Below are 23911 nucleotides of genomic sequence, written 5' to 3'. Positions count from 1 at the left end.
TGGGCTTCAGTTCCCTCAACTCTAGAGTGGGGTGAAAAACCCGACAGTGTGAGGCCACGTGGGAACCAGGTGTTATGCAGTAGGAGCTTGATAGCAGGTGGCCGGCCGCGGCGGTTGGCTATGGTGGTACTAAGTATGAAGTACTAAGTATGGCATGGGTTTCTGGTTCAGAGAGCCCGGGTTTGACCCAGATCTCCTGCTTTCCAGCCTGGGGCAGGTGTGATCTCCCTGTTCCTTGCCTCGGTTAAGGGATAATGAGAGCCGTACACAGGACGATGGCTATAAAGACCCCAGCATGGGGGCCTGTGGTTATAGATGTGAGGTCCAGGGCTTCAGAGGGCAGCCTCAGGAGGGCAGGTGGGAAGTGTAAGGGCATGTTCCCTACAGGCTGACAACAGGAAGGGTTTCTGGAAAGGCCCGGCTAAATGGCTGATATGGCAGAAGAATGATGCATCTGGGTCAGCCTGCTGGGTTCAAGTCCCCTGTACTAGCTGTGTGTCCTCGGGCAAGTTACGAAACCTCTCTGTGCCTTCTTCTGTGAAACAGGGGTAAGATCATCCCCACTAGGCCATGGGGTAGGTGTAAGGTCCTGATGGGAGAAGGTTCATATAAAGAATGGCTGACAGGCTGAGGGTCTGATTTGATGACCCATAACTGAGTAGGCACCAAGGCTCCAAGGAGCTGGGAGGGGAACGGGGATGTGAGCAGGGCTGGAAGGGCCGTGGGGCAGAGTAGGCGACACCCGCGTGTTGTGTGAACACATTGACGAGCTCGGCCGCGGATCAGGGTGAGAAGGCATATCTCAGGCTGGGAAGCAGCAAGAGAAGAGAACCTGAGGCTGGAAAACTACACAGTGGCCATGGGTGCTTCAGGTCCTACTAGAAAAGCTGGCTGCACCCAAAGAAAGGAGAGCGGACGTGTGGAGATAAGGGGTGTGGACTCGGCCTGGGGCACTAGGGAGCCATGGAAGGTTTGGGAATTGAGGGCCCAACTGCTCTTTACATGAGACTTGACATAGTTAGGATCCTCCACTTCAGAGCTTCATACCCTCACCCAGCTTGGAGCCTGCCACACAGTGGGTGCCCAGGGAAATGGTTTTGAATGAATAAATGAAATAATGAGTGCATGGGAAACCAGCCACTTAACAGCTGGCCCTTATTTTGCTTTTCCCCACCCACATAGCACTACATACCTCGAGGGACTTAGATATAGTTCTAGAAAAGATTATAGTAGCTAACACATGTAGGGCATCTACTATTGGGTTTTAGGAAGAGCCAAGAACTAAACAGGTCTAGTCCCTGTGTTTGTGGAGCTCACATTTCAGTGACACACCAGGAACAGGTAAACAAATAAATGTGAGTCTGACGTGATGTGCTCTGGAGTGGATGAAACAGGAGTGAGACAGAGTGATGAGGTGAGGGTCGGGCCGGCCTCTCTGAAGAGGTGGCTCTGAGGGGAGAGTTGAAGGAACAGCCATGGGAGTAGCTGAGGGAAGGGCATGCCAGGCCGGGGGACCAGCAAGTGCAAATGTCCTGAGGTGGGAATGAGCTCAGTGAGAGGGAGGCACTGCGAGGAGGCCCTAATGGCTGAGGAGGGAAAATGAAGGGACAGGAGGGCCTGCAGGGCCTGTGGGGGTAGGAGACAGGACTGACTTCCCTCCGTATGCAGCGGGCGCCCTGGAGGGCTGTGAGCAGGGAACTGGCTTGGTCTCATTCGCCTTTTATATCCTCCTAGTCAAAGGGCTTCACCATTATCATCATCCCCATTTTACAGATGAGGAGACCGAGGCTCCAGAGTTTGCATGATTTACCTTAGGTCACGTGGCCAATAAGAGGCAGAGCCTGAGGAGGGAAAATGAAGGGACAGGAGGGCCTGCAGGGCCTGTGGGGGTAGGAGACAGGACTTCCCTCCGTATGCAGCGGGCGCCCTGGAGGGCTGTGAGCAGGGAACTGGCTTGGTCTCATTCGCCTTTTATATCCTCCTAGTCAAAGGGCTTCACCATTATCATCATCCCCATTTTACAGATGAGGAGACCGAGGCTCCAGAGTTTGCATGATTTACCTTAGGTCACGTGGCCAATAAGAGGCAGAGCCAGGGCTCAACCACCCCCTCCCCACTCCCCACCCCGTCTGTCTCTGGGGCCTGCAGGGCTGGCGGCAGATTGAGAGACACCTGCTGGACCCAACACAGGTCTCCTGAGTCACCAGGATGGGCCCAGAGCTAATTTCTAGCAGCCAAGAGCTGCCCCGGGGAGGTGTCCCTCGCAGGGTCACTCCTTGGTGTCCTGCCCCAGTGGCTGTGAAGTGCATCCATGCCCTTTTGATTCCCTGGCAGTTCCGGCTACGCTACCTCAGCCCTCAGCGTGCGTGTTGTCCTGTGTGGAGTCCTGGCCCATTGCTGATACCGGGCCCAGGCCTGAGGGCAGAGGGCAGGACAGATAAATGCAAGCAGTGGGACGCCCCTGTGGGCCCCACTAGCCCAGACTCCTGTGGGTGAAGCAGAGGCCAAGCCTACCTCATCAGAAGCTCAGGGGCCCAGGTCCCACACAGATAACATGACCCAAGAAGAGGGAGACTCCTGTGGCAGAACTTGGGTTCTATAAGAGAAAGAGGGAAGGAAGAGAGAAGGGGAGGGAGTGAGGGAAGAAAGGAAGGAGAGAAGGAGGGAAGGGATGAAAGAAGGGATGGAAGGAGGAAGGAAGGATTCTAGTGCTATCATCTCATTTAATCCTCATAACAACCAACAATGATGATGATACCCATTTTACTAATGAGAAAATTAAAACCCAAAGAGGACAAGTTTTTGCTCAAATTCCCAGAGCCAGGAAGGGGGAGAGCCAGGATCAAATCCAGGCCCTTCTCATTCCAGAGCCCCTTTGACTGGGCCTGGTAGCCCCTCAGACTCTTAAGCTTTCATTTCCTTCCCCACAAAGTACAGCACTCTGGACTGAGCCTCCAAGGGCCAGCCAGGCCTGGCTGTGGACCTTGGAGCAGGGCAGGGTTGGTCAGTGCAGCAAGGTGGGCCTGGGGGGGCCTGGTGGCCTCCCTGGGGTTGTTGGCCATCATGCTGGAGGCCACTCTGTCCCTGGGACCCAACCCACCCAGGAGGAGCCCATCTCAACACAGGAGTCATCTGGGGCCTGTGTGGCCCATTTTGGGGTGGGAGGCCCAGAAGTTCCCTGTAACTTGCCCAGGGTCGCACAGGGGGAGAGCAGACACAGCCAGGGAATAGGGGGTGCAGCGCCCTTTCCTCCTGCCCACGCAGGATATTCTTCCAACAATTGCCTCTTTTGTGCAGCCTCAGCTTTCCCCGCTCCCAGGACCTCATGTTAAAACACATAAAATGCCTTCCCTTGACGCCATCACCTAACCACAGGCGCCCCTCCCTCCGCTCCCCCCCATACCTGGTGAGAGTCCACACTCCCGGGCCCACTTCCACACCCTACCCGCTCCTCGGGTCCCCCAACCAGGCTTCCACCTTCTGTGCCACCAAATGGCTCTCAATGTCACAATCCTTGCTGTCAAGTCCAATCGTGGCATCATTTCTCGGCAATATCATTTCTCAGCAATGTCCTCTCCGAGCCCTGTCTTTGGACCCCTGCCGGTGGCGCTCCTCCCCCTCCCTTGGTGACCTCACCCATTCTGCTGCCTGAAATAAACACGCGTGATGAATCTCACATTCCCATCAGCATCCTGATCTCTCCCGGGCTCTGGACTGGAATATCGAATTGCCAACTTGAAACATCCTAAGAAGACATCTTGCATTTCTCCAAACACTTATTCCTCCCCCATCCCCACCCCAAACCTCCAGTCTCTGCTCCTGGTGACACCACCCAGTGGCTCAGGCTCCAAAGGCATCACTATTTTTTTTTTTAATTGGGGTATAGTTGCTTTACAATGCTGTGTTAGTTTCTGTTGTACAACGAAGTGAACCAGCCATATGTATACACATATCCCCTCCCTCTTGGACCTCCCTCCCACCCCACCCCCCAGGCATCACTCTTGATTCCTCTGTGTCCCTCACCACTACCTCCAAAATGTGTCCTGAATCGTCCACTTCCACTGCCACCACCTCGCTCCAAGCCACCACCATCCTCACCTACAACTTCCTTGCTTGTTTCTCTGCTGCCACATTGCTCCCTACAGCAGCCAGAGGGAACTTTATTTTTTTAATTTTTTTGGCCACCTCGCACGGCTTGTGGGATCTTAGTTCCCCGACCTGGGCCCTCGGCAGTGAAAGCGCCGGGTCCTAACCACTGGACAGCCAGGGAGCTCCCAAGAGGGAACTTTTGGAAACGTAAATCCAAACATGTCACTCGCCTGCTGAAACCTTCCAGTGGCTCCTGGCTGCCCTTCCGCAATCACCAAAGTTCTCACCACGGCCTGCAAGGCCCCGTCTTTGCCTCCTCCTCTCCCCTTCAGCTGCTCTGGCACCCTTCTACTTCTTCCAACAAGCCAAGTTCTCTCCTGCCTCGGGACGTTTGCACTTCCTCTTTCCCATTCCCCTGTTCTTGTCGTAACTGCCCTTCTTTTAAACCCCAGCTGAATTGTCACCTTCCCAGGGGTCTCTTCCCCGACCATCCAATTGAAGGAGCCCCACCCTGTGTCCTGGTCATTCTCGACCTCATCTCCCTGTTTATTTCCTTCACAGTTCTAAACACATCTGGAACTCAATCTTTTGTTTACTTGTTTATTGTCCATCCACCCTTCCTCCCCAGAAAGTTGGTTCCACGAAGGCGGGGATTTATATCTGTCTTGTTCGCTGCTATAGACGGAAGCCAGGTACCCAGCACAGTGTGTAGCACAGAGTAGATGCTCAGTGAACGTCTGTTGGATGGATGGATGAACTCATACGCAACCAGAAAAATGAACCTAAACTACACATTTAATCTTGCCACTCTCCCACTCAAGAACCTTCCTTGGCTCCCCACTGTCTATAGAATAGACAGCAAACTCTTCTTTGTGACTTTCAAAGCTTTCTGAACTGGTCCCACATTGGGTACTCACTGCACCCCCAGAAGATAAATCATTCATACTGGCATGTTAGGAAGTGGATCGGTTAGCTGTCTGTCTCCCCACACCAGGCCAAGAGCCATCTGAGAGTGGGGTCTGGGCGGTCTTCTTCTTGGTCTATTGGCATTCAGCCCTTGGTCGGCAGCATCAGAGACGTTTGATGAATAAATACAAGAATTAGTGAGTGAGTGAGAGAAAGTGGCCTCACTGTGACTTGGGGAGCCAGCAAGGGAGAAGGCTCGGACGCAGGAAGCTTCAGACTCAGAGAGCGGCACTTTCCAAATTTACAATATGGGAGTAGTTTCACTGTTTCAGGTCACTGCTCCTGGTCAGGGTTTCAAAAGTATGTAAAGGTGGGGCTTTGTGGTAACAGGGAAATTTTGAAAACTACCAGCAGTCAGCCCGGCAGTGTCTCTCAGGAAGGGATGATTTTTCTTTTTCTTTTTTTTTCCCCCTAAGTTATTTATTTTTGGTTGTTTTGGGTCTTCATTGCTGTGAGTGGGCTTTCTCTAGTTGTGGTCAGCGGGGGCTACTCTGTTGTAGTGCGTGGGCTTCTCTTGTTGCGGAGCACGGGCTCTAGGCGCGCAGGCTTCAGTAGTTGTGGCACGCGGGCTCAGTAGTTGTGGCTCATGGGCTTAGTTGGTCCGCAGCATGTGGGATCTTCCTGGACCAGGGCTCGAACCTGCATCCCCTGCATTGGCAGGCAGATTCTTAACCACTGCACCACCAGGGAAGTCCCAGGTAGGGATGATTTGAATGACAATTATCAGATCCTCCAATTCTAAGAGCTGTGCAGCATCAGATTAGTAAAAACACACTCTCATGTGATTTTGACCAAAACCATGAAGACCCAGAGCCCTGGCAGTGAAGGTTGTTGGGACTTACGGTCTTGCTGGCGTTCTTCTGGTCTTTGCACACCTCTCAGACACTTTCACATCTCTTGATTTGCAGGTGGGATGGGAGCAGAGCTGTGATGGAGGAGAAGCAGCTATGCGAAGCCACTGTGGCTTAGCAAACTTGTCTTATGTCGCGTGTTTATCTGGAGTGGCTTTGGAGGCATTGAAATTATGGGGAAGAGACAAAGGCACTTTCCACAGCCCTGATGCCAGCCCTTGACTCTACCACTGACCATGATAACACCCCAGGCCTGACGTGACAGATGCCAACGCTCTCTCCTAACCTGGCCCCAGGACCCCACACTACAGTGGGGGTGAGCTGTTCCTTTAACGATCATGATGGCTGAGTAACGATTCATATTTACCATCACCTGCAAATTAGCTTCAAGGGAAACCTGTTAAGGGTAATTTATGCCACTTGTGAAATGAATTCTGCTCCCCATCCTGGCAGAAAACTTCCTTGGGAAGTTATGAGCTGTGTAGCTCAAGAGAGCACAGCTCTGCGTCCTTCTCTCCCTCCCTACCACCTTGCCCTGCCCCCCTCAGCTGCCCACTACTACTGCATGTGGCGCTGACAGGCGCTGTGTGATTGATCTCCGGGACAATGGTGGGTGGCTTGGTGAAGTAGCCAAATGGGAAAGAGGTCCCTGCTTTGTGGAGAGGTTGGGGGAAGGAATAGGGGAGAGGGAGATGTAAATCTTCTGCTCTTAATTCTAGAAAGAAGAGGGACTGGGAAAGATGCTCTATAGCTAGATTCCACTTCTACAACTAGCTCCATAGCTAGAACTCCACAGCCTGGGGAAGTCATTTCACATCTCGGGGGCTCCATTTCCTTAGCAGTGGTTCATATTTTTGTAAGAAGGACAAATTGAAAAGCCAAGAAGCCTGGGTAGCTGGGTAGGCATCTCTCTCTCTCTCTCTCTCTCATTCAACAAATATTTTAAGACCATCTACTGTCACACCCTACCCTGGATGGCGAGGAGACCTGAGATTCTGGCCCTCCAGAAGTTTACAATGTAGAGGGGGAAGAAAGATAATAAACCAGTGAACACATAAATGAACAAGCAGATTCATCTAGTGATGTGGTATAAAGAAAAATAACACAGAACTGGGACAGTCGGCTGCTCCAAACTGGGTGTTTAGGGAAGACACCTGAAATTGATGCAGTGCTCCCAGCAGAGGAACAAGAGAAAATTCCCCAAAGCTCATGTCCCCAGCGTCACCTTTAAATGCACTCCAATTCTTGACTTACTACCCTACCTAAGATATGCCAGATACACCTACAAAATTTAATCTTTTAAAATTTAAAATTTAATTTTTAAACTGAATTAATTAGGCATGATTTTTTTTTTTCCCTGTAAAGGGCTAGATAGTAAATATTTTAGACTCTGGGGGCCATACGTAGTCCCTGTCACAACTCAACCACTCGATTTTCACGTTGTAACTTGAAGCAGCCGTAGACAATATGCAAACCAACGGGCATGACTGTGTGCCAATAAAACTTTATTTACCAGAGGCTGGCTGGCCAGAGTTTGCCAACCTTTGTCAATTTTTAGGCTAAAGGGTCTTCCCTGGTGGCCCAGTGGTTAAGACTCTGTGCTTCCAACACAAGGGGTACAGGTTCAATCTCTGGTCAGGGAACTGAGATCCCACACGCTGAGCAGCGTGGCCAAAAAAAGAAAAAAAAATTTAGGCTAAAAATTAACAGAAATATGAACGGTGAAGGAAGATCACAGAACAAAAAAGAAGTCCAGGAAAAATAAAGCTAACAATGTGTACTGGCCAGTTTATCACCATGTAACACGTAAGAACAATCCTGCAGAAGGAAATTAAACCACCCAACAAGAATAGACAAACATGCTAAGCTCTGTCAACACAAAGGAAAAGGAAGTGACAGCAAAGAGTGACAGATTACACAGAAACATGGAAAAGCAAGCCAGTGAAGAAAGGATGCACCACAGGAAGGATGTGCCGATTACAATATTAAACTGTCCACTCCTTGATCCTGGCCCACGGCTGGAGAGAACTAACCAGAGATTTAGAGCAATGGGGGACATGGTGCTTTTGTCTGTCTTTCTGTCTTTATGTCTGTCATTTTATGTCTGACAAACATTTATGTTTGTCATCTGAACAGATGATCAAAAACAGAACAGAGGCAAAAGTTTTTTTTTTAATTTACAAATTGATTCAACAAATATTTAATAAGGACCTACTATGTTAGGGGCTACCAAGACTTAAAGTGAGGAAAATGGCACTTCCTATTGGATGGGGTTATTGAGAAGCAGAATTTTATAATTATTATTTTTTTAATTTTATTTTTTTTTATTTTTATTTTTTGTGGTACGCGGGCCTCTCACTGTTGTGGCCTCTCCCGTTGCGGAGCACAGGCTCCGGACGAGCAGGCTCAGCGGCCATGGCTCACGGGCCCAGCCGCTCCGCAGCATGTGGAATCTTCCCGGACCGGGGCACGAACCCGTGTCCCCTGCATCGGCAGGCGGATTCTCAACCACTGCGCCACCAGGGAAGCCCTATTTTTTAAATTTTAATTGTAAAATATACATACCGTACAAATTACCATCTTAACCATTTTCACAGGTACAGTTCAGTATTGTTAAGTATATCCACACTGTTGGGCAACCATCTCCAAAACTTTGCATCTTGCAAAAATGAAATTCTATTATCACTGAACAGCAAAATTTCATTCCCCCCTCCCCTCAGTCCCTGGCAACCACCATTCTAGCTCGTCTCTATGATTTTGTCTACTCTAGGAAGCTCATATAAATGGAATCGTAGAGTATTTGTCTTTTTGTGAGTGGCTTATTTTACTTAGCATAATAGCCTCAAGGTTCATCCATTTTAAAGCATGTGTCAGAATTTCTTTTCAAGGCTGAATAATATTCCATTATATGTACCACATTTTATTAATCCATTCCTCTGTTGATGGACACTTGGGTTGCTTCCACCTTTTGGCTATTGTGAACAACACTGCTATGAACATGGGAGTGCAACTATCTCTCTGAGGCTTTCAATTCTTTTGGATATATACCCAGAAGTGGAATTGCTGGATCATGTGGTAATTCTATTTTAAATTTTTCAAAGAAAGACTGTTTTCCATACCATTTGCACCATTTTACATTTCCACCAACAGTGCACAAGGGATGCAATTTCTCCACATCCTTGTCAACACTTATTGGAGGCAAAACAGTTTAGAACTGAAACCTTAGCTGTACCCTGTCACTCCCCAACATGATATATTGATAGATACTATGAAGTGGGTTTTGTTTGTGTTTGTCTTTCTTCCCAACTGGATTGGAGAATACGGACTCTGTTTTTCTCACTGCTCAATCCCCAGCACCCAGTCCAGGACTTGTATACAGCAGGACCTAAAGTATCATGTAGGTGCTCAAAAATTTCCTGAATGAACGAAAGAATGAACCATCTCAATTTGACATGGAAAAAATCAGATGAGATAAGATGAATGTACAAAGAGCCAGACACACCCATCTCTGAATCCCACTCAGGAGCTTGGGGCCATAAGTGAAGTCACATTTCTCCGGTCCTGTTTTCTCTTTTGCAAAAGGGAGGTGACAATACTTTCCATATGATGTCATTGTGAAGGGTAAGTGCAAAGACATGTGAGTTACTTAGCACAATGCTTGACGCATAATAGTTGGTCAGCCAACGGAGCCTCCTTCATCATGGCAGCTTCACCATGAAGCGCCGTATATAAATCTAAGGTATTCTTACTATTAGTAAAGCCTAATTCTTTTTTATTTAATTTTTAATTAAAAAAAATTTTTTTTGGCCACACTACACGGCACGTGGGATCTTAGTTCCCCAACCAGGGATCGAACCCGCACCCCCTGCAGTGGAAGCACAGAGCCCTAACCACTGGACAGCCAGGGAAGTCCCTAGTAAATCCTAATACTTAAGACCAACTCACCCACAGGAGAAGTAACTTGGAGCCAAGATTTCTAGCTGGTGACAAGATCACGGACATTTCTGTCAAAAGAAAAATTGTAATGGAATGAAATACAAAATAATACAACAAAATAGAAAGATGCCATCAGATTTGTTTGCCGATCATTTAGGGATTTTTCTTTTTTCATAGTATTTTGGTTGTGAGTCCACTGACTAATAAAAACATAGTTGCAGGATCATGAGTTGGTCAGAGCTAGAGGGAATGGTTCATGTTTTCTCTGAGCAAAAGGATTTGGTAATTCTGGAGATCAGACTTAATACTGTAAAGATACTAAGACTTCCCAAATCATGTCAGTCATAATCCTATATCGATTTTTTAATAGAACTTGACAGGGCTTCCCTGGTGGCGCAGTGGTTGAGAGTCTGCCTGCCGATGCAGGGGACACGGGTTCGTGCCCCAGTCTGGGAGGATCCCACATGCTGTGGAGCGGCTGGGCCCGTGAGCCATGGCCGCTGAGCCTGCGCGTCCGGAGCCTGTGCTCCGCAACGGGAGAGGCCACAACAGTGAGAGGCCCGCGTACCGAAAAAAAAAAAAAAAAAAAAATAGAACTTGACAAAATGAATCTAAATTTCACTGTATTAAGAAAATACATAAAAATAGCCAAGAAATTTTTAATAATAAACAATCATGAGGTTATGTGTATATGTTCACTCTAACAATTCAAAGAGCTATTCACTTATGATTTATAGACTTTTCTGTATGTATACTCCACTTCTAGGAAAGCTTACATTTAAAAATTCGAGGAGGATATGGAAGATGAGAGATACTTGTCTTTTGAAAATATACTATAGGGATAAATATAAACTATGTAAAGCAGAATGAGACAAAGAACTTGGTGGAATGCAAGAATCTTGCTAAAGGGGACTTCTCTGGTGGTGCAGTGGTTAAGACTCCGAGCTCCCAATGCAGGGGGCCCGGGTTCGATTCCTGGTCAGGGAATTAGATCCCACATGCATGCCACAGCTAAGAGTTTGCATGCCACAACTAAGGAGCCAGTGAGCTGCAACTAAGGAGCTCATGAGCCGCAACTAAGGAGCCTGCCTGCTGCAACTAAGACCCGGCACAACCAAATTAATTAACTAAAAAAAAAAAAAAAAGAATCTTTTTAAAGAATTTAATGTATGAGACATGGTATTTCAAAAAAATGAGGAAATTACATATTATAATAAATAATATTGGGACAATTAGCAGTCCATTCAGAAAAAAATAAAAATTTGGACCCTCCCCTGCTACCTCATCTCAAACACAAAATCAATTCCAGGGGATTAAAGATATAAAGGGCATGGTCATTCATAGATGGTAGAAGGGTTAATTCAGACTTCCTTTTTTGTAGCACAGATTGGTGTATTCCATCAACATTTAAAATGTGCAAATTCTTCGCCCCAGTAATTTCACTTTTTGGACTCTCTCAAGTTGACATGTTTACATATATGCACCCGAATTTATGGGCAGCTATGTTCACTGTGGTGCATATCATGTGATAGTGGAAAACTGGAAACAGCCTCCATGTCCATCAGGAGTAGAATAGGTAAATAAATTACATCCATCTATTCTACACGTGCCATTCACAGGAATAATATAGGTTTGCTCATTCATTCATTCAACAAATATTCATTGAGCACCTACTATGTGCCAGGACTGGTTCTTGGCACTGGGGATAGAGCAAGGAATAAAACAGTCTCTACCTTCATGGGGATTACATTTGAGTGGGGCCGACAGTCAGAGAACAAAGAACGAATAACCATATAGTAGGATTCAGAGTAAGAAATCTTGTGAAGCAAAAGAAAGGTGAATGAGGGCTGACGCACAGTAGACTCGGTGCCCATGGAACGCTTCCCGGAGGGAGTGACATTTGAACTCTGAGACAGCTCTTCATTCACAGAGAAGAGGTCACCAAGAAATAGTAATATACAAAGCCAAAAGTAATACAATTTAAGTTTCTTTAAAAGTATACATGTCTTTATCTCCCTATACATGCACGTAGGCATATAGGTACATACAGACACCAACTAAACTTCTAACATTAAAGGGAGAATTAAAACATTTTTTTCAGCAAGCATGTGCTCACGTATTACTTTTATAATAAAAATATTCGTGAGTTGTGTTTGTGAACAAAAGCTAATAAGAGCACACATGCAGAAAAAGAAGCTGCATCACAAGTAGCCTAGGGGTTAAGAGCATTTACCTTGGGGTAAAAATGACCTGGTGTTGAAATCCTGGCTGGCTCCATCGGCTAGTTTTGGGACCTCAGGCAAGGGTGGCTTTGGTGGCTTCCATTCCCCAGCCCTAGCGCAATGGTTCCCAATTGGGGATTTTGCTCTCCCCGGGGTCATATGGTAATGCCTGGTGACATTTTTGGTTGTTACAACTGGGAGGAGGGAGTGCTATGCTACCAGCATCTAAAGGGTAGAGGCCAAGGGCGCAGCTAAATAGCCTACATTGCAGAGAGGATGCCAACCCTCCCCTCTCCATCCCGTACAAAGAATTATCCGCCCCCAAGTGTCAAGAGGCGAGATTGAGAAACCCCGCTTTAGAGAAAGGGGCAGAGTCTACCTTGCAGGGCTGAGGATTAAGAGTGCACAATGCACTTAATTAGCACAGCGCCTGAGCCAGAAGCAGCACTCAATAAATGGGAACTACTATTTTTATCACTGGACTTCCCCCAAATAAAAAAAGATTTTGAGTGAGGAGGAAGTGGTCGAACCAGGAATCAATTCGGCCAAATTCCGATTCTCGTGACTTACTAGAAAGGATCCTGGATCTTTTAACAGCAACATGGGTCTTCACGGGCTGTTTGCCAATTAGAGATGGCATAGGAAGGGCTCCTAATTCCTCCTGGTTTTTGCTTAGATCTCACCCCCTGCTACTAGTTCAGGAGCATTCCTGATGGATTATTCCTTGTCGCACGTATATTCAGCTATCTTTCTCTGGTGGGCATCTCTCTGGGGTTCAAAAACACACTGAAGTTTCTCTTGTTGGAAAGCCAAAATCAAAACCCGCCCTGAGCCTCACACACTTCCTCCAGGTACCAGCCTTCTTTTTTTCATCCCTTTATAGGAAATTCAAGAAATGCCTGCACTCGCTGCTACTCCACCTCCTCCTTTCTTGGTCTTCCCCTTGCACCTCCACTGCAGCAAAATGGCTCTAGCCTCGACCAACGTCCTCCCCGCTGCTAATCCTTAATTTTCATGCCTCATCTTGCATCACTTCTTTGCTGCATTCAGTGCTATTGACCACTCCCTTGAATATCTCTCCTCCCTTGACCTTCCTGTTCTATCCACTCCTGTCTTCCTCCTATCTCTCTTCCTGTCTGCCCCACTCACTAATCCTCTTCTTCCCAACTGTTATTAATGGAGATCTTAGAGTCTTGGGTCAAGGCCACCTTCTGTTCTCCCTCTATGCGTCCTGTTCTACTCCGTCCCTAAACAATCTCATCCACGCCTAGATTTTCACTCATCTCCTACCCCAGAGACTCACAAATCCATCTGTGGTCCTGACTATGCCTTTGAGTCCCCGAGCCAGCATACGCAGAACAGCCTGTTTGCTGTTTCGGCTTGGTTGTCTCAAAACCCCCTGAACTCAGCACACTCATGACTGATCTCATGAGCTCCCCCATGAACCTGGTCCAATTCCATCCAGTGCCCTCATCTCATGAAAATGGCCTTGCCATCCATACAAGTGGCAAAGCCAGCTTTGTGGATTCCTCCATCCCAACAGCAATGCACGTCCAGGTCTTGTATTACGTCAGCATCCCTCCATCTCCTCTCCTCCGTCCTGCACACCACGCCCCACCATGACTGCATTCACCTACCTGGTCCTCCTACTCCTTTGTTTCTCTACAATCCGCCATTCTCCCTGCAGCCAGAGGCCTCTGTTCAAATTACTCTCAACTCACATCACACACAGCCCTACCTACTGGAAGCGCTTGAATCCACTGCTCTAAACATAAAACCTGAAAGCTTTACCTTGGCTCACAGGGCCCTGCATTGCATGGTCCAGCCCCGTCTACCTCCCCAGCCTAACACTGCCCGCTGTGCCCCTTTGCGCTTTCTGCTCCCGCCTTACCGGCTTTCTGTTCTTGCAGCTACCGGGGTACCCTGTTCATCTCTCCTCAGCTCACCCACCGCCCCTCAGGGACGCCTTCCCTACCGTGCACTCATGGTCCGTAGTTACCTCCTTTATAGCACTTACCGTGGTTGTAGTTAAATCATACCCTCCATCTGGGAGTGCAGGAGGAGAAAAGGATAGTAAGCTTTATGAAGCCACTGACCCTTTATTATTTTGCTAATCATTATATCCCTAGCACCTGGGCACAGAACTTTCCACGCAATAAATATTAGTGAGTGGTAAACATTCAACAAAAAGAAGCTACGATTATACTCCACGCAGTTATCAGGCAGACGGCAAACTCTGGACTGGCCCCAGAGGACCTTCTGGAGGCACACTCCATCGACCCTCACCCCACCCCTTGCCCAGGTGTCTTATTCAACTTGATGGGCATCGCCTGGGCCAGTTCTTGAACGAAAACCCAAGTGTGGGCGGACGCCTGGTAGCACAGTGGGGTTCGACGCTTTGGCTACATGAGCAGCGTTTTTCACTCAAGTGGTCTGACTGCAGGGCTCGGGCTGGCAGTATTTCTCTCAGGACTACCTGGAAGTCAGCCCGGCAAAGTGGAAGCCAAGGCTCTAAGAAGTCAAACTGTCCCAGACAAAGACAGACAACCACCAAGGTTTGGTTCTTGAATATGTATTTTTTACTGAAAAAATCATTCATAAATTAACATACAAAAATGTACAAACACATGAGTAAATAATGTAATGACAAAGGACTATTTTTTGTGAAAAGTGTTTTTTAAAACATCTTTAGATTTCAGTGCAAAAATGTACCCCTGGCACCTCTTAAAACATAAGAGCAAGCTCAAAAAACTTGTAGTGATGGAAGTAAGCGAGCTACGTTCAATGTAATGGTCATCGGTGAGTGGATACGATCAGTACGTGTGCTGTTGCTTAGCTCTTAATGTCTGTGGTAGAGAGGCTCTCACAAGAGGCCCTGTAATGTCAGAATGAATAGTTTTGCTGATAACCACCCCCCAAAACAAAACAGCATGAAAGGAAAACTTCTTCCTATACGCAGCAATCAAAAGACAAGACTGATTTAAGGGGTCATTCATTGGTAGCCTTAAAGAATTTCAGCTGTCAAAATATATGCAAGGTCACATTTGGTTCTTACTGTTCTTTTTTTCTTAACATGAGAATTTCACACTATTAACAGCACACAGGCCTGGCTGTGTTTTTAACTTTTACCTTTCCCCACACGCTACTCAGCTTGGTGGATAAATGACTTACAGCGCACAGCAAGAGATTTCACACGAATAAAACAAACTCGCACATGACTGCAAGATGATTTAAATGACCCTACTTCGAGCAGTGGAAAGACTTTTCCTTTTGTCCTCAAATCAGCATTTTCTTTTTCAAATCAGGTGTTAGCCTTTTGCCAACATTTTGTTCTTGATGGTAAATGTGTTAATGAAAGGCTTCAAACAATATCATTTTACAATGCTGCCGAGTGTACACGAGCCATTCTTGACCAAGAATCAGTCTGTCCTGGCAAATTCTTCCAAATGACATCATAATTTTGTCACACTGAAAGCAGCTCACAGCCCTCAGAGGGAGAAGAGGCCAGGCCAGCCCAGAGGCCTGGGGGTGCTCAAAGGAAGGGGGGAAAGAAATCTTTATTGCTATATGCACCATACATCAAAGGAAAGCCAAAAGAACTTCTGTGTGTCATGTTCCTCGTGAAGGTCTTTTAAAGCAAGAACTGCTCAAAAAAAACAACAACTCTTTTAAAACATTATGATACAACTTACCAGCGTGTTCAAGGGCAGGAGTCTGCTCTCTCATATGAGCCGGTAAGAGCTTTGCAATGCAGTTTATTTTCTAAATAGCATTCTCCTCTTCGAAAGAACAAAAACACAACAAAAAAACAAGGCCTGGCCAATCACTCCCACAGCTTGTGGGGATCATATGTCCATGGAACCAACACATGCAATGGAAGAAACCCCAACCCATGTGTATATACACAAATATAGCCTCTACACACATCCATGTAAACTGTGAAAATTAAGGAAGTTGAAGGCAAACAAGGCAATTAAAAAAAACATGAAGTACTCTTCAGAAAGTACTCCTAATAATGATATATAAATATGTTTTATGGAAAAGGAGGGGAAAACCTGGCATTTTTCAGCATTCTGCAGAAGCCAAAGGGGACTATGAGATGAGGGATTTGGCTCAGGCGAAAACAGAAAGGCACAAATTCAAATGTGACTGAGAATCTGACTTCAAAAAGCACGTGGGGGCGTGAATGGAGCACTTGGGCTCCTGCGGCCGTCCGGCAGCTTTGTTAGTCTAATCCCAAAGCCTGGATTTGGTCTAACCTGGATCCCAGCTGACCCATAGCACAAGAGTGTCACCTGCTCCCTGGCTGAATTCTTCATAATTCAGTTGCTCATTATTCTATGTCCTAGTTAATAGTGTTAACAATAAATCTTTCCAGAAACCAAAATGGGAAATATTCAAAGGAATCGTTGAGGCTGGTTGGTAATTTAGGCACAGACTTCAGAAACTGTGGCCAAGTTCCATAAGAGCAAGCGAAAGAAAGAGAGAGAGAGAGAAAGAGAGAGAGACGGAAGTAGGAAAAACCAACACCCACACTCTCTCTTTATGATGATGAAAGGACAAGACAGGAAGTCCAGAGATCCAGGGGTGTGTGCACAGTGGGCCCACCTGACGGGTTTGCTTCAAGCGGGAGAGCAGTGTTCTAACACAGCAGCTTCTTGTTCAGCACAAGACTGGGATGAGAGTGGACGTGCCCAGCAGGGAGGAGAATCCAGAGCCAAAGTCGGGAGCAAGACTTTTGGCAAAGGGGATGGGAGGGGGACACAAGAAGTTAGCTACCGGTGATAAAGGTTGGACTGTTTTGCTCTTTTGTGACATGCCCTATAACCACTCCCTTCCAGAGTGACAGCACTTTGGGAGATGATGTTATTCCATTTTAGCTGAGTTCCTGCATCTGCCAAACAAATACGGGATCTAATGTATAAACCCTCGGTTTGAGTTGGAGCCAGCTAGAAAATTAAATTTAAAAAAGGCATTTTACATGGCTTATTTACAATTATACTTCTTCAAGAAGTGATTGTTATATGTCTATTTATCTTCCCCAATCCCTCCCCCCGCCCCCCTCAATCCCCACCCAAAGCAGGTAATTTTTTTTTTTTTTTAATGGAACCAAAGAGAACACCAGAGATGTAGAAGAATGGTTGTGTGGAGTTTCCTTTGCCCTTCCTAAAACACAGCTGCCCTGTGGTGGGTCTGCCTCTTTGCTCTGAAGGCCAAGAAGCTCCCAAGGCCATCCGTGGCGGGATGGTGGCGGATCACAGTTCCGGTTCTGGAGATTGTGGAGGAGATGGGACGTCAGGGCAAAGATGGGGGAGAAGAGCAGCAGGACAGACGTCTGTCTTGTGAAAAGAGAAAGTCAGTTCCCGGCTGACTCCCTCAAGCCCAGTGGGTCCAAACGGCGAAGGCGTTATGTGCGTGTGCTCTGTTCATGTTTTTTCCTTGAACCCTGTGATCCCTCACAGATCCACACTGGATTTCTGTTTTCTTCCTCTGCAGAGCCCCGAGACATGTCGTCAGGCTGCTTTCTTGGGGGCGGTGGGTGAAGCAAACATATATTCTCCCCTCGTCTCAGTACTCGGTCACCTGAGCCAGCTCGGGTGTCAAATTGACAGTAATGTTTTTATACAAGGCGTCATATGTGATGTTTGCAAAGTAGTTCAAGTTGTTGAGGCCGTCCAGCCCTTGCCGTTCTTTGGACTTCCTCAGCAACGCATACCTGTTAAGCAGAGAACAGAGGGGTGGCTCTGAGCGAGGGTCCAAGCTCCTCACGACACGGACGGGGCAGGGCAGACCACAGGAGGCGGCACAATGCAAAGCGATGTTCCTGCCCCGCACGGCGGGTGACGGGCTGTTCAGCTCCTCCAGGCTACGCGTCATCATTAGAATCAGAAACACGTCCTGTTTCATGCGAGGTGTTTTACTTACAGCATTATTTCATTTAATGCGCCTGCCCCTTCGCAGATGAGGAAACCAAGGCTCTCAATATTAACTGGCTTTCCCAAAACCACAGAGTGGGGAAGGGGGAGGTAAGCTGTTAAACACCTGGGATGAGAAAGTTCAGTCTGTATTCAGTGCCTGCTTACTCCCATGAAAACAGAGTTCACGCAGCCAGATCGACTGTCTAGAGAATCGTGCTCCCCACTACTGACAAAAGACAGAAAGAGCCACTCCTGAGGACGCAGAGACGTACTCCGCCCACGTGCCCCGCTCAGTCCGCTCTGCAATTTCTTTATTGAACGTATAGAGGGTAATAAAGCAGCTGCAACCACACAAACAGAAGCTGAGGGACACCCTTCCAGAACCAGAGCTTGCAGAGAGGGTGCCAAACTTTTTGTCATGTGACTGTGAGTTACACAGAAACCTTTACCTGAGTGGATTCTTCCCCAACTCCCTGAAGGCTACAGAGGAGACCACAAAGCTTAAGACACAGAATGAGTGATTTCCTTAAAAGATCTTACTGCCAAAAATTTTCACCAGTGGTATGATTTTGCCCCCAAACGCCTGCCTCACACTTAAATTAAAATATATATAGCAACTCTAAAACAGCTGTCCGAACAAGACCTTGGAGAGGGGTGGGGAGCAAGACGAGGGGCTGTAATGCTCGGGGACACCTGGAAATGCGAAGTAGACAGGATATTTGTATGAGGAATAAATAAACTGCACCAACCTTCCAAGAAACTGGACTTCTCCTCGGTGGTGATGAGGAATGGACTTGTACTTCCCTGTGTCACCTTCTGGCCGACTCACAGAATAGCCTGCATTCTGTACTCTGTCCAAGACAAAGAGGGTGGGCTTTTGGGTAAAATGATCAAGTCCAATAGGTGACCAAACCTATCCCGAGGCTGAAGAACCCCAAGTTGAACAACAGAACTTCTGCATCTAAATATTCATATTGCTTCCCCTCTGGATAAGTTCACGGTTTTAGAATAGAAGTCTACAATACAAAAACGTTTTGAAGAAGGAAAGAAATTTGAAATTCAAAAAGAAATTCAAAATTCTTAAGGTTTGACACAGGGTCTCAGTGACAGGTACAACCACACTCCCTCTGGGCCGGCTTGTTTGGGTCCTTATCAAAAACACGTTCGTCCCGGTGGGCACACCTGTCTTCCATGACCTACTACAGAGCAAGTCAGCAAGGTCAGAGTCACCGTGTGTTCCCCCTAGAGAGACCTTATGTCTCTGCCCACCTCCCCCATCACCAGGGAGATGAACTAATTTATATGATGTCCTCCGATATAGATGTAAAACTTCACAATTTATGAAAAGTTACCATGAGGGAAGAAGAATTTAGAGGAGGTGCTCAGGATATTTATTCTTAATATGATAAATATAAGATTTCCCAGGCTGGGTTTACTGGAAACTTCATAGGACTCCAAGAAATACTCAATACATGGGGTAGACTTTGGATATCTATGTGATATTTATGATCATTTTCATATTTCAACATCCTCCTCGACTCCAAATTATACTCTCATTTTGATATATAGTCATCCCTGAGTCTCTGGGTGGGGGACTGGTTCCAGCACTGGGCCCCCAAATACTAAAATCTGTGAATGCTCGAGTCCCTTATGTAAAATGGCATAGTATTTGCATATAATCCACACACATCCTCCAGGATACCTTAAACCAAATCTAGCTTACTTATAATACCTAATACAATGCTATGTAAATAGGTGCCAGCATGTGGCAAATCCAAGTTTTGCGTTTTGGAACTTCCTGGAATTTTTTTTTTTAATATTTTCATTCTGTAGTTGGTTGAATCCTCAACTTCAGAACCCATGGGTACGGAGGGCCGACTGTGTGAAGATGTGTTCTCACTCTCATTTGATAAATATACATGAAATGCCTGCTGTGTGTTTGGAATTGTGCGGGGCGCTGGGGAAAACCAGCTGTAGGTTCCTGCACTGAGGGGCTCCTTGCTGAGCTGAGGAAACAGCAAGATGAGAGTTATGACAGATATCCTGGGGGAGCTCAACTGGATTCAAAAACCAGTCAAACTAGTTAAATGTCTGGAAAAGCTGTTCATCCTCACTAGGTTCCTAGGAAACCCAAGTTAAAAGGATGAGATGCCACTTCTACCTAACAGACTGAGAAAGAGCTGTCTGGAGCTGCTTTGCCTAACAGCAGCCACAAGCCACATGGAGCTACTACAGAGCTGAAACACGGCACACATTTAAAAGGTTGTTTACATCCAATGTTGCTGGTGGTGTAAGAAAATTTGTAGGCTAATGTGCTGTTGGTCAGAATATTTTTGCAATCTTTTCTGGAGGAAAATGTGACAATAACTATCAAAATTTAAAAGTGCATTTACTTCTTGGGACTTCCCTGGTGGCTCAGTGGTTAAGAATCGGCCTGCCAATGCAGGGGACATGGGTTCAAGCCCTGGTCCAGGAAGATCCCACATGCCGCAGAGCAACTAAGCCCGTGTGCCACAGCTACTGAGCCTGTGCTCTATAGCCCACAAGCCACAAGTACTGAGCCCACATGCCACAACTACCGTGTGCCTAGAGCCCATGCTCCGCAACAAGAGAAGCCACCTCAGCAAGAAGTCCTCGCACCGCGTCGAAGAGTAGTTCCTGCTCGCTGCAACTAGAGAAAGCCCACGCGCAGCAACAAAGACCCAATGCAGCCAAAAATAAATTAATTTAAAAAATTTTTAAATAAAAAAAAGTGCATTTACTTCTTGACTCTGCAGTTCTGCAACTAGGAATTTAATCTAAAGATATATTAGCACATGTGAACAAAACATGTTCAAAATTAAACAATGTTCATCAACAGGAGAGGATTAAAATAAATTGTTGTCTATCTACATAAAGAAATACCATGCAATTGTTAAAAATAATGAAGTGGCTCTCTAACATGGTTCGAAGGGGAGAAGGGATGTGTCTGGGTTGTTTATGTATGACTAGAAAGAAGTCTATAGAAAGAAACAGCTTGTTCAAACGGCTACTTCCTGGGAAGGAAACAGGATAACAGTGGGGATTAAGACGTACACTCCCTGGCTTAGGCACATCTGTATCATCTGAATTTTTACCAGCAAATATTATATTGTATTAACAACCAACACACCCTTTCTTTTTTTAAAGCTGAGATAGAAAGTGGATACAAGGTAGAAATTCTTTTGGTTATTTGTTCCTTATTAGGTTACTATTTACTTACTCTGTAAAAATACTACTTTACACTACTCACACACAGGATTGTTCATACAAACTTACATAATACAAGACTTATCTGATGGCACGGATAAATCTGTGTACACATAACTAACATTGACCTCTGGTTTGGGGAGGTTTCAGTAAAATGTGCTATGAGTGTAAAGTACACACACCAGATTTCTATGATTTAGTCAGAAAAAAATGAACGTAAAATATCTCATTAATAGTTTATATTGATTACATGTTGAAATGGTATTATTTTGGATATACTGTGATAAATATAATTGTTAAAATATTCTCATTAATATAATAAATTAATTTCACCTTTTTCTTTTTTAACCTTTTTAAATGTAGCACTAGAACATTGAAAATTACATACATGGCTTAATACATCATATTCCTATTAGACAGTGATGGTCTGGAGAGTCTAAGGTAGCATTTCTAGAAGACACCAGAAGAAGGGTAGTACCTGTTCCACAGGTCGTCATCTTCTCCACCCCAACCCCAGAAAGCATTAGGAAAGCCATTGATTTTCCGAAACTGTTCCACTGTTAAGCCACTCACTCCGCCAAAGAACTCAGCATAAGGAAGCCTAAAAGGAGATGTATGGTATCAATCATCTGTGCATTAAAGGGTGATTTTTTTCCCCTAGAACAGGCCGTCTCCCTGGAGAACTAAGTCTTAAGTAAAACAATACTCTCTGTGCTACTGCCCTGAACCACCTGAAACTGTTTCCTCAGGACGAGACGCATCAATCTGAGTAGCTAATTGAACTTTTTTCTAATTGATTTTTTAAATAACAGCTTTATTGACGCAGAATTGACATACCACATAATTCACCCATTAGAAGTGTATAATTAAATGGTTTTTAGTATATTCATGGAGTTGTGCAACCATGGCCACCATCAATTTTAATTAATTTCATCACCCTCCTGAAAGAAGCCTTGTACCCACCATCCACAGTCACTCATTTCCCCCTATTCCCCTCAACCCTATGCAACCACTAGTCTCCTTTCTGTCTCTACAGATTTGCCTATTCTGGACATTTGATATAAATGGAATCATATAACATGCAGTCTTTTGTAGTTAGCTTCTTTCACTGAGCATAACGTTTTCTAGGTTCATCATGTTGTCACATATATCAGTACTTCATTCCTTCTTATTGCCAAATAGCATTCCATTGCATGGATGGATATACTACATTTTGTTTATCCATTCATCAGCTGATTGCCATTCAGGTTGGAGCTAATTGGATTTTGCCATCTTTGCATCTCTCACCATCCTTTTAGATTTAACCTCTTTAATTAAGAGGAAATGATACTCACAGATACATATACTTATCCAGTTTAGTTGCAAAGTGCCTTGGCATCTGTCCACATCCATAATAGTTACGATCGCTTTCTGGTATATGATCCACATCATGAAAAATAAGACAGTCCCAGTCCAAGTCCTTCATTGCTTCTTGAAAACCCACATTAAAAAGCATGGCTCGATTAAAGGGCTGGGTGCCAACCTAAAAGAAGCAGACCATTATTTTTAAAAGGACTCTTGAAGCACAATCTTTGCTGCCTCAGCCCTGCCTAAAGGAGAGCTTATTGAGAGATCACTGGGCCAGAAGGGAGGTGGGTCCTGCCCAGCTCATCACTGACTCACAATCACTTGACCTCTGGCCTTGACTTCCTCGGAAATAAAAAGGGGTGATATAGATAAACCCAAGCTCCTCTCTCCCAAGGCTGTTGTAAAGGCAGACAGTCAGCCATGTAACAGCATTTAGAAGGGTACCCAGCCCCATATACGGAAGGAAGAACAACACTGCCAAAATTTCGACCTGTGGCTCCTTATCTTAAGGGGAATTTCCTGGGTCTGGAGCCTAAAGACAACACTTAAAGCAGCTCTAGCAAAACCAGCCCACAAGAGGCCTTTGTTCAAGGGTAAACAAAGTTCCATGCTGCACTCAAATCTGCTGATATTGAGCAACATCTCAAACCAGGAGCAGGACTGCTCTCTGCTCCCCTTCCTGCCGCAGGGCGACTCAGTCCTGAGCTTTCAGTTTTACTGGATCTTTACACCAAGGATGCATTAGCTTGAAGCTCTAAACTGCTGTCTCAGAAGAGAAAGAAGAGAGAAGAAAGGACCACTTACTTGCTCCACCACATAAAATGCAAACTGTAGGCGCTGGCGCTGGAGCATGGGAATCAGGTGTCGGAGCAGGACCGGGAGGTGCTCATGGCGGTTCCGGAAGGGGATAAGGATTGCCACCTGCAATGGGTCACAGCAAAAGAGGCCGCCCTGTTAGTCCCCTCATCTGTTGCTTTGCAGCAGGGCACTTCTGCAGAATCGGGGACCAGCTCTTGGGGAGTTCTGGGAGCTGTCTTATCCCCAGCTTCTCTAAATGAAGACCTGTGGTGGCAAGTCGACCCTTGGAAGTAAGTGGACCTCGTTCTTACATGTGCCATACCATGTACATAGTGGGCCTGCAAATGAATTCGAGACCACAACCCGGAGAAAGACATACATTCATATTCACTGTGACCCAGTACAGAAATATAGAAACATACAACTAAAACACGCTTCACAAAACAGTACTTCCCCATAAAACATGCAATGCACTTTTATATATATATATATATATATATATATATATATATATATATATATATATAAATTTTTTTTAAAATGCTGGTCATTAAAT

The 23911-nt window shown here is 45.9% G+C and overlaps 1 protein-coding gene and 1 long non-coding RNA gene across 2 annotated transcripts in view; one reads left to right on the top strand and one right to left on the bottom strand.

Moving 5' to 3' along the window:
- LOC129392795 (uncharacterized) overlaps nucleotides 1–23911 on the top strand; it is a 176323-nt gene that overhangs the window by 131206 nt on the left and 21206 nt on the right. The gene's annotated exons all lie outside the window — the stretch shown is intronic.
- B4GALT5 (beta-1,4-galactosyltransferase 5) overlaps nucleotides 17131–23911 on the bottom strand; it is a 78978-nt gene continuing 72197 nt past the window's right edge. Inside the window, exons 5-9 of the mRNA XM_024128307.3 lie at nucleotides 23362–23478; nucleotides 22545–22732; nucleotides 21689–21811; nucleotides 18732–18833; nucleotides 17131–17780 (exon numbers count right to left, since the gene is read on the bottom strand). Coding sequence (XP_023984075.1) covers nucleotides 17633–17780; nucleotides 18732–18833; nucleotides 21689–21811; nucleotides 22545–22732; nucleotides 23362–23478 — 678 coding nt within the window. The 3' untranslated portion in view covers nucleotides 17131–17632. The remainder of the gene's footprint in view (nucleotides 17781–18731; nucleotides 18834–21688; nucleotides 21812–22544; nucleotides 22733–23361; nucleotides 23479–23911) is intronic.

This window comes from Physeter macrocephalus, chromosome 14 (genome assembly GCF_002837175.3).
Source record: "Physeter macrocephalus isolate SW-GA chromosome 14, ASM283717v5, whole genome shotgun sequence".
NCBI lineage: Eukaryota > Metazoa > Chordata > Mammalia > Artiodactyla > Physeteridae > Physeter > Physeter macrocephalus.
This window is presented reverse-complemented; position numbering and strand designations above follow the sequence as displayed.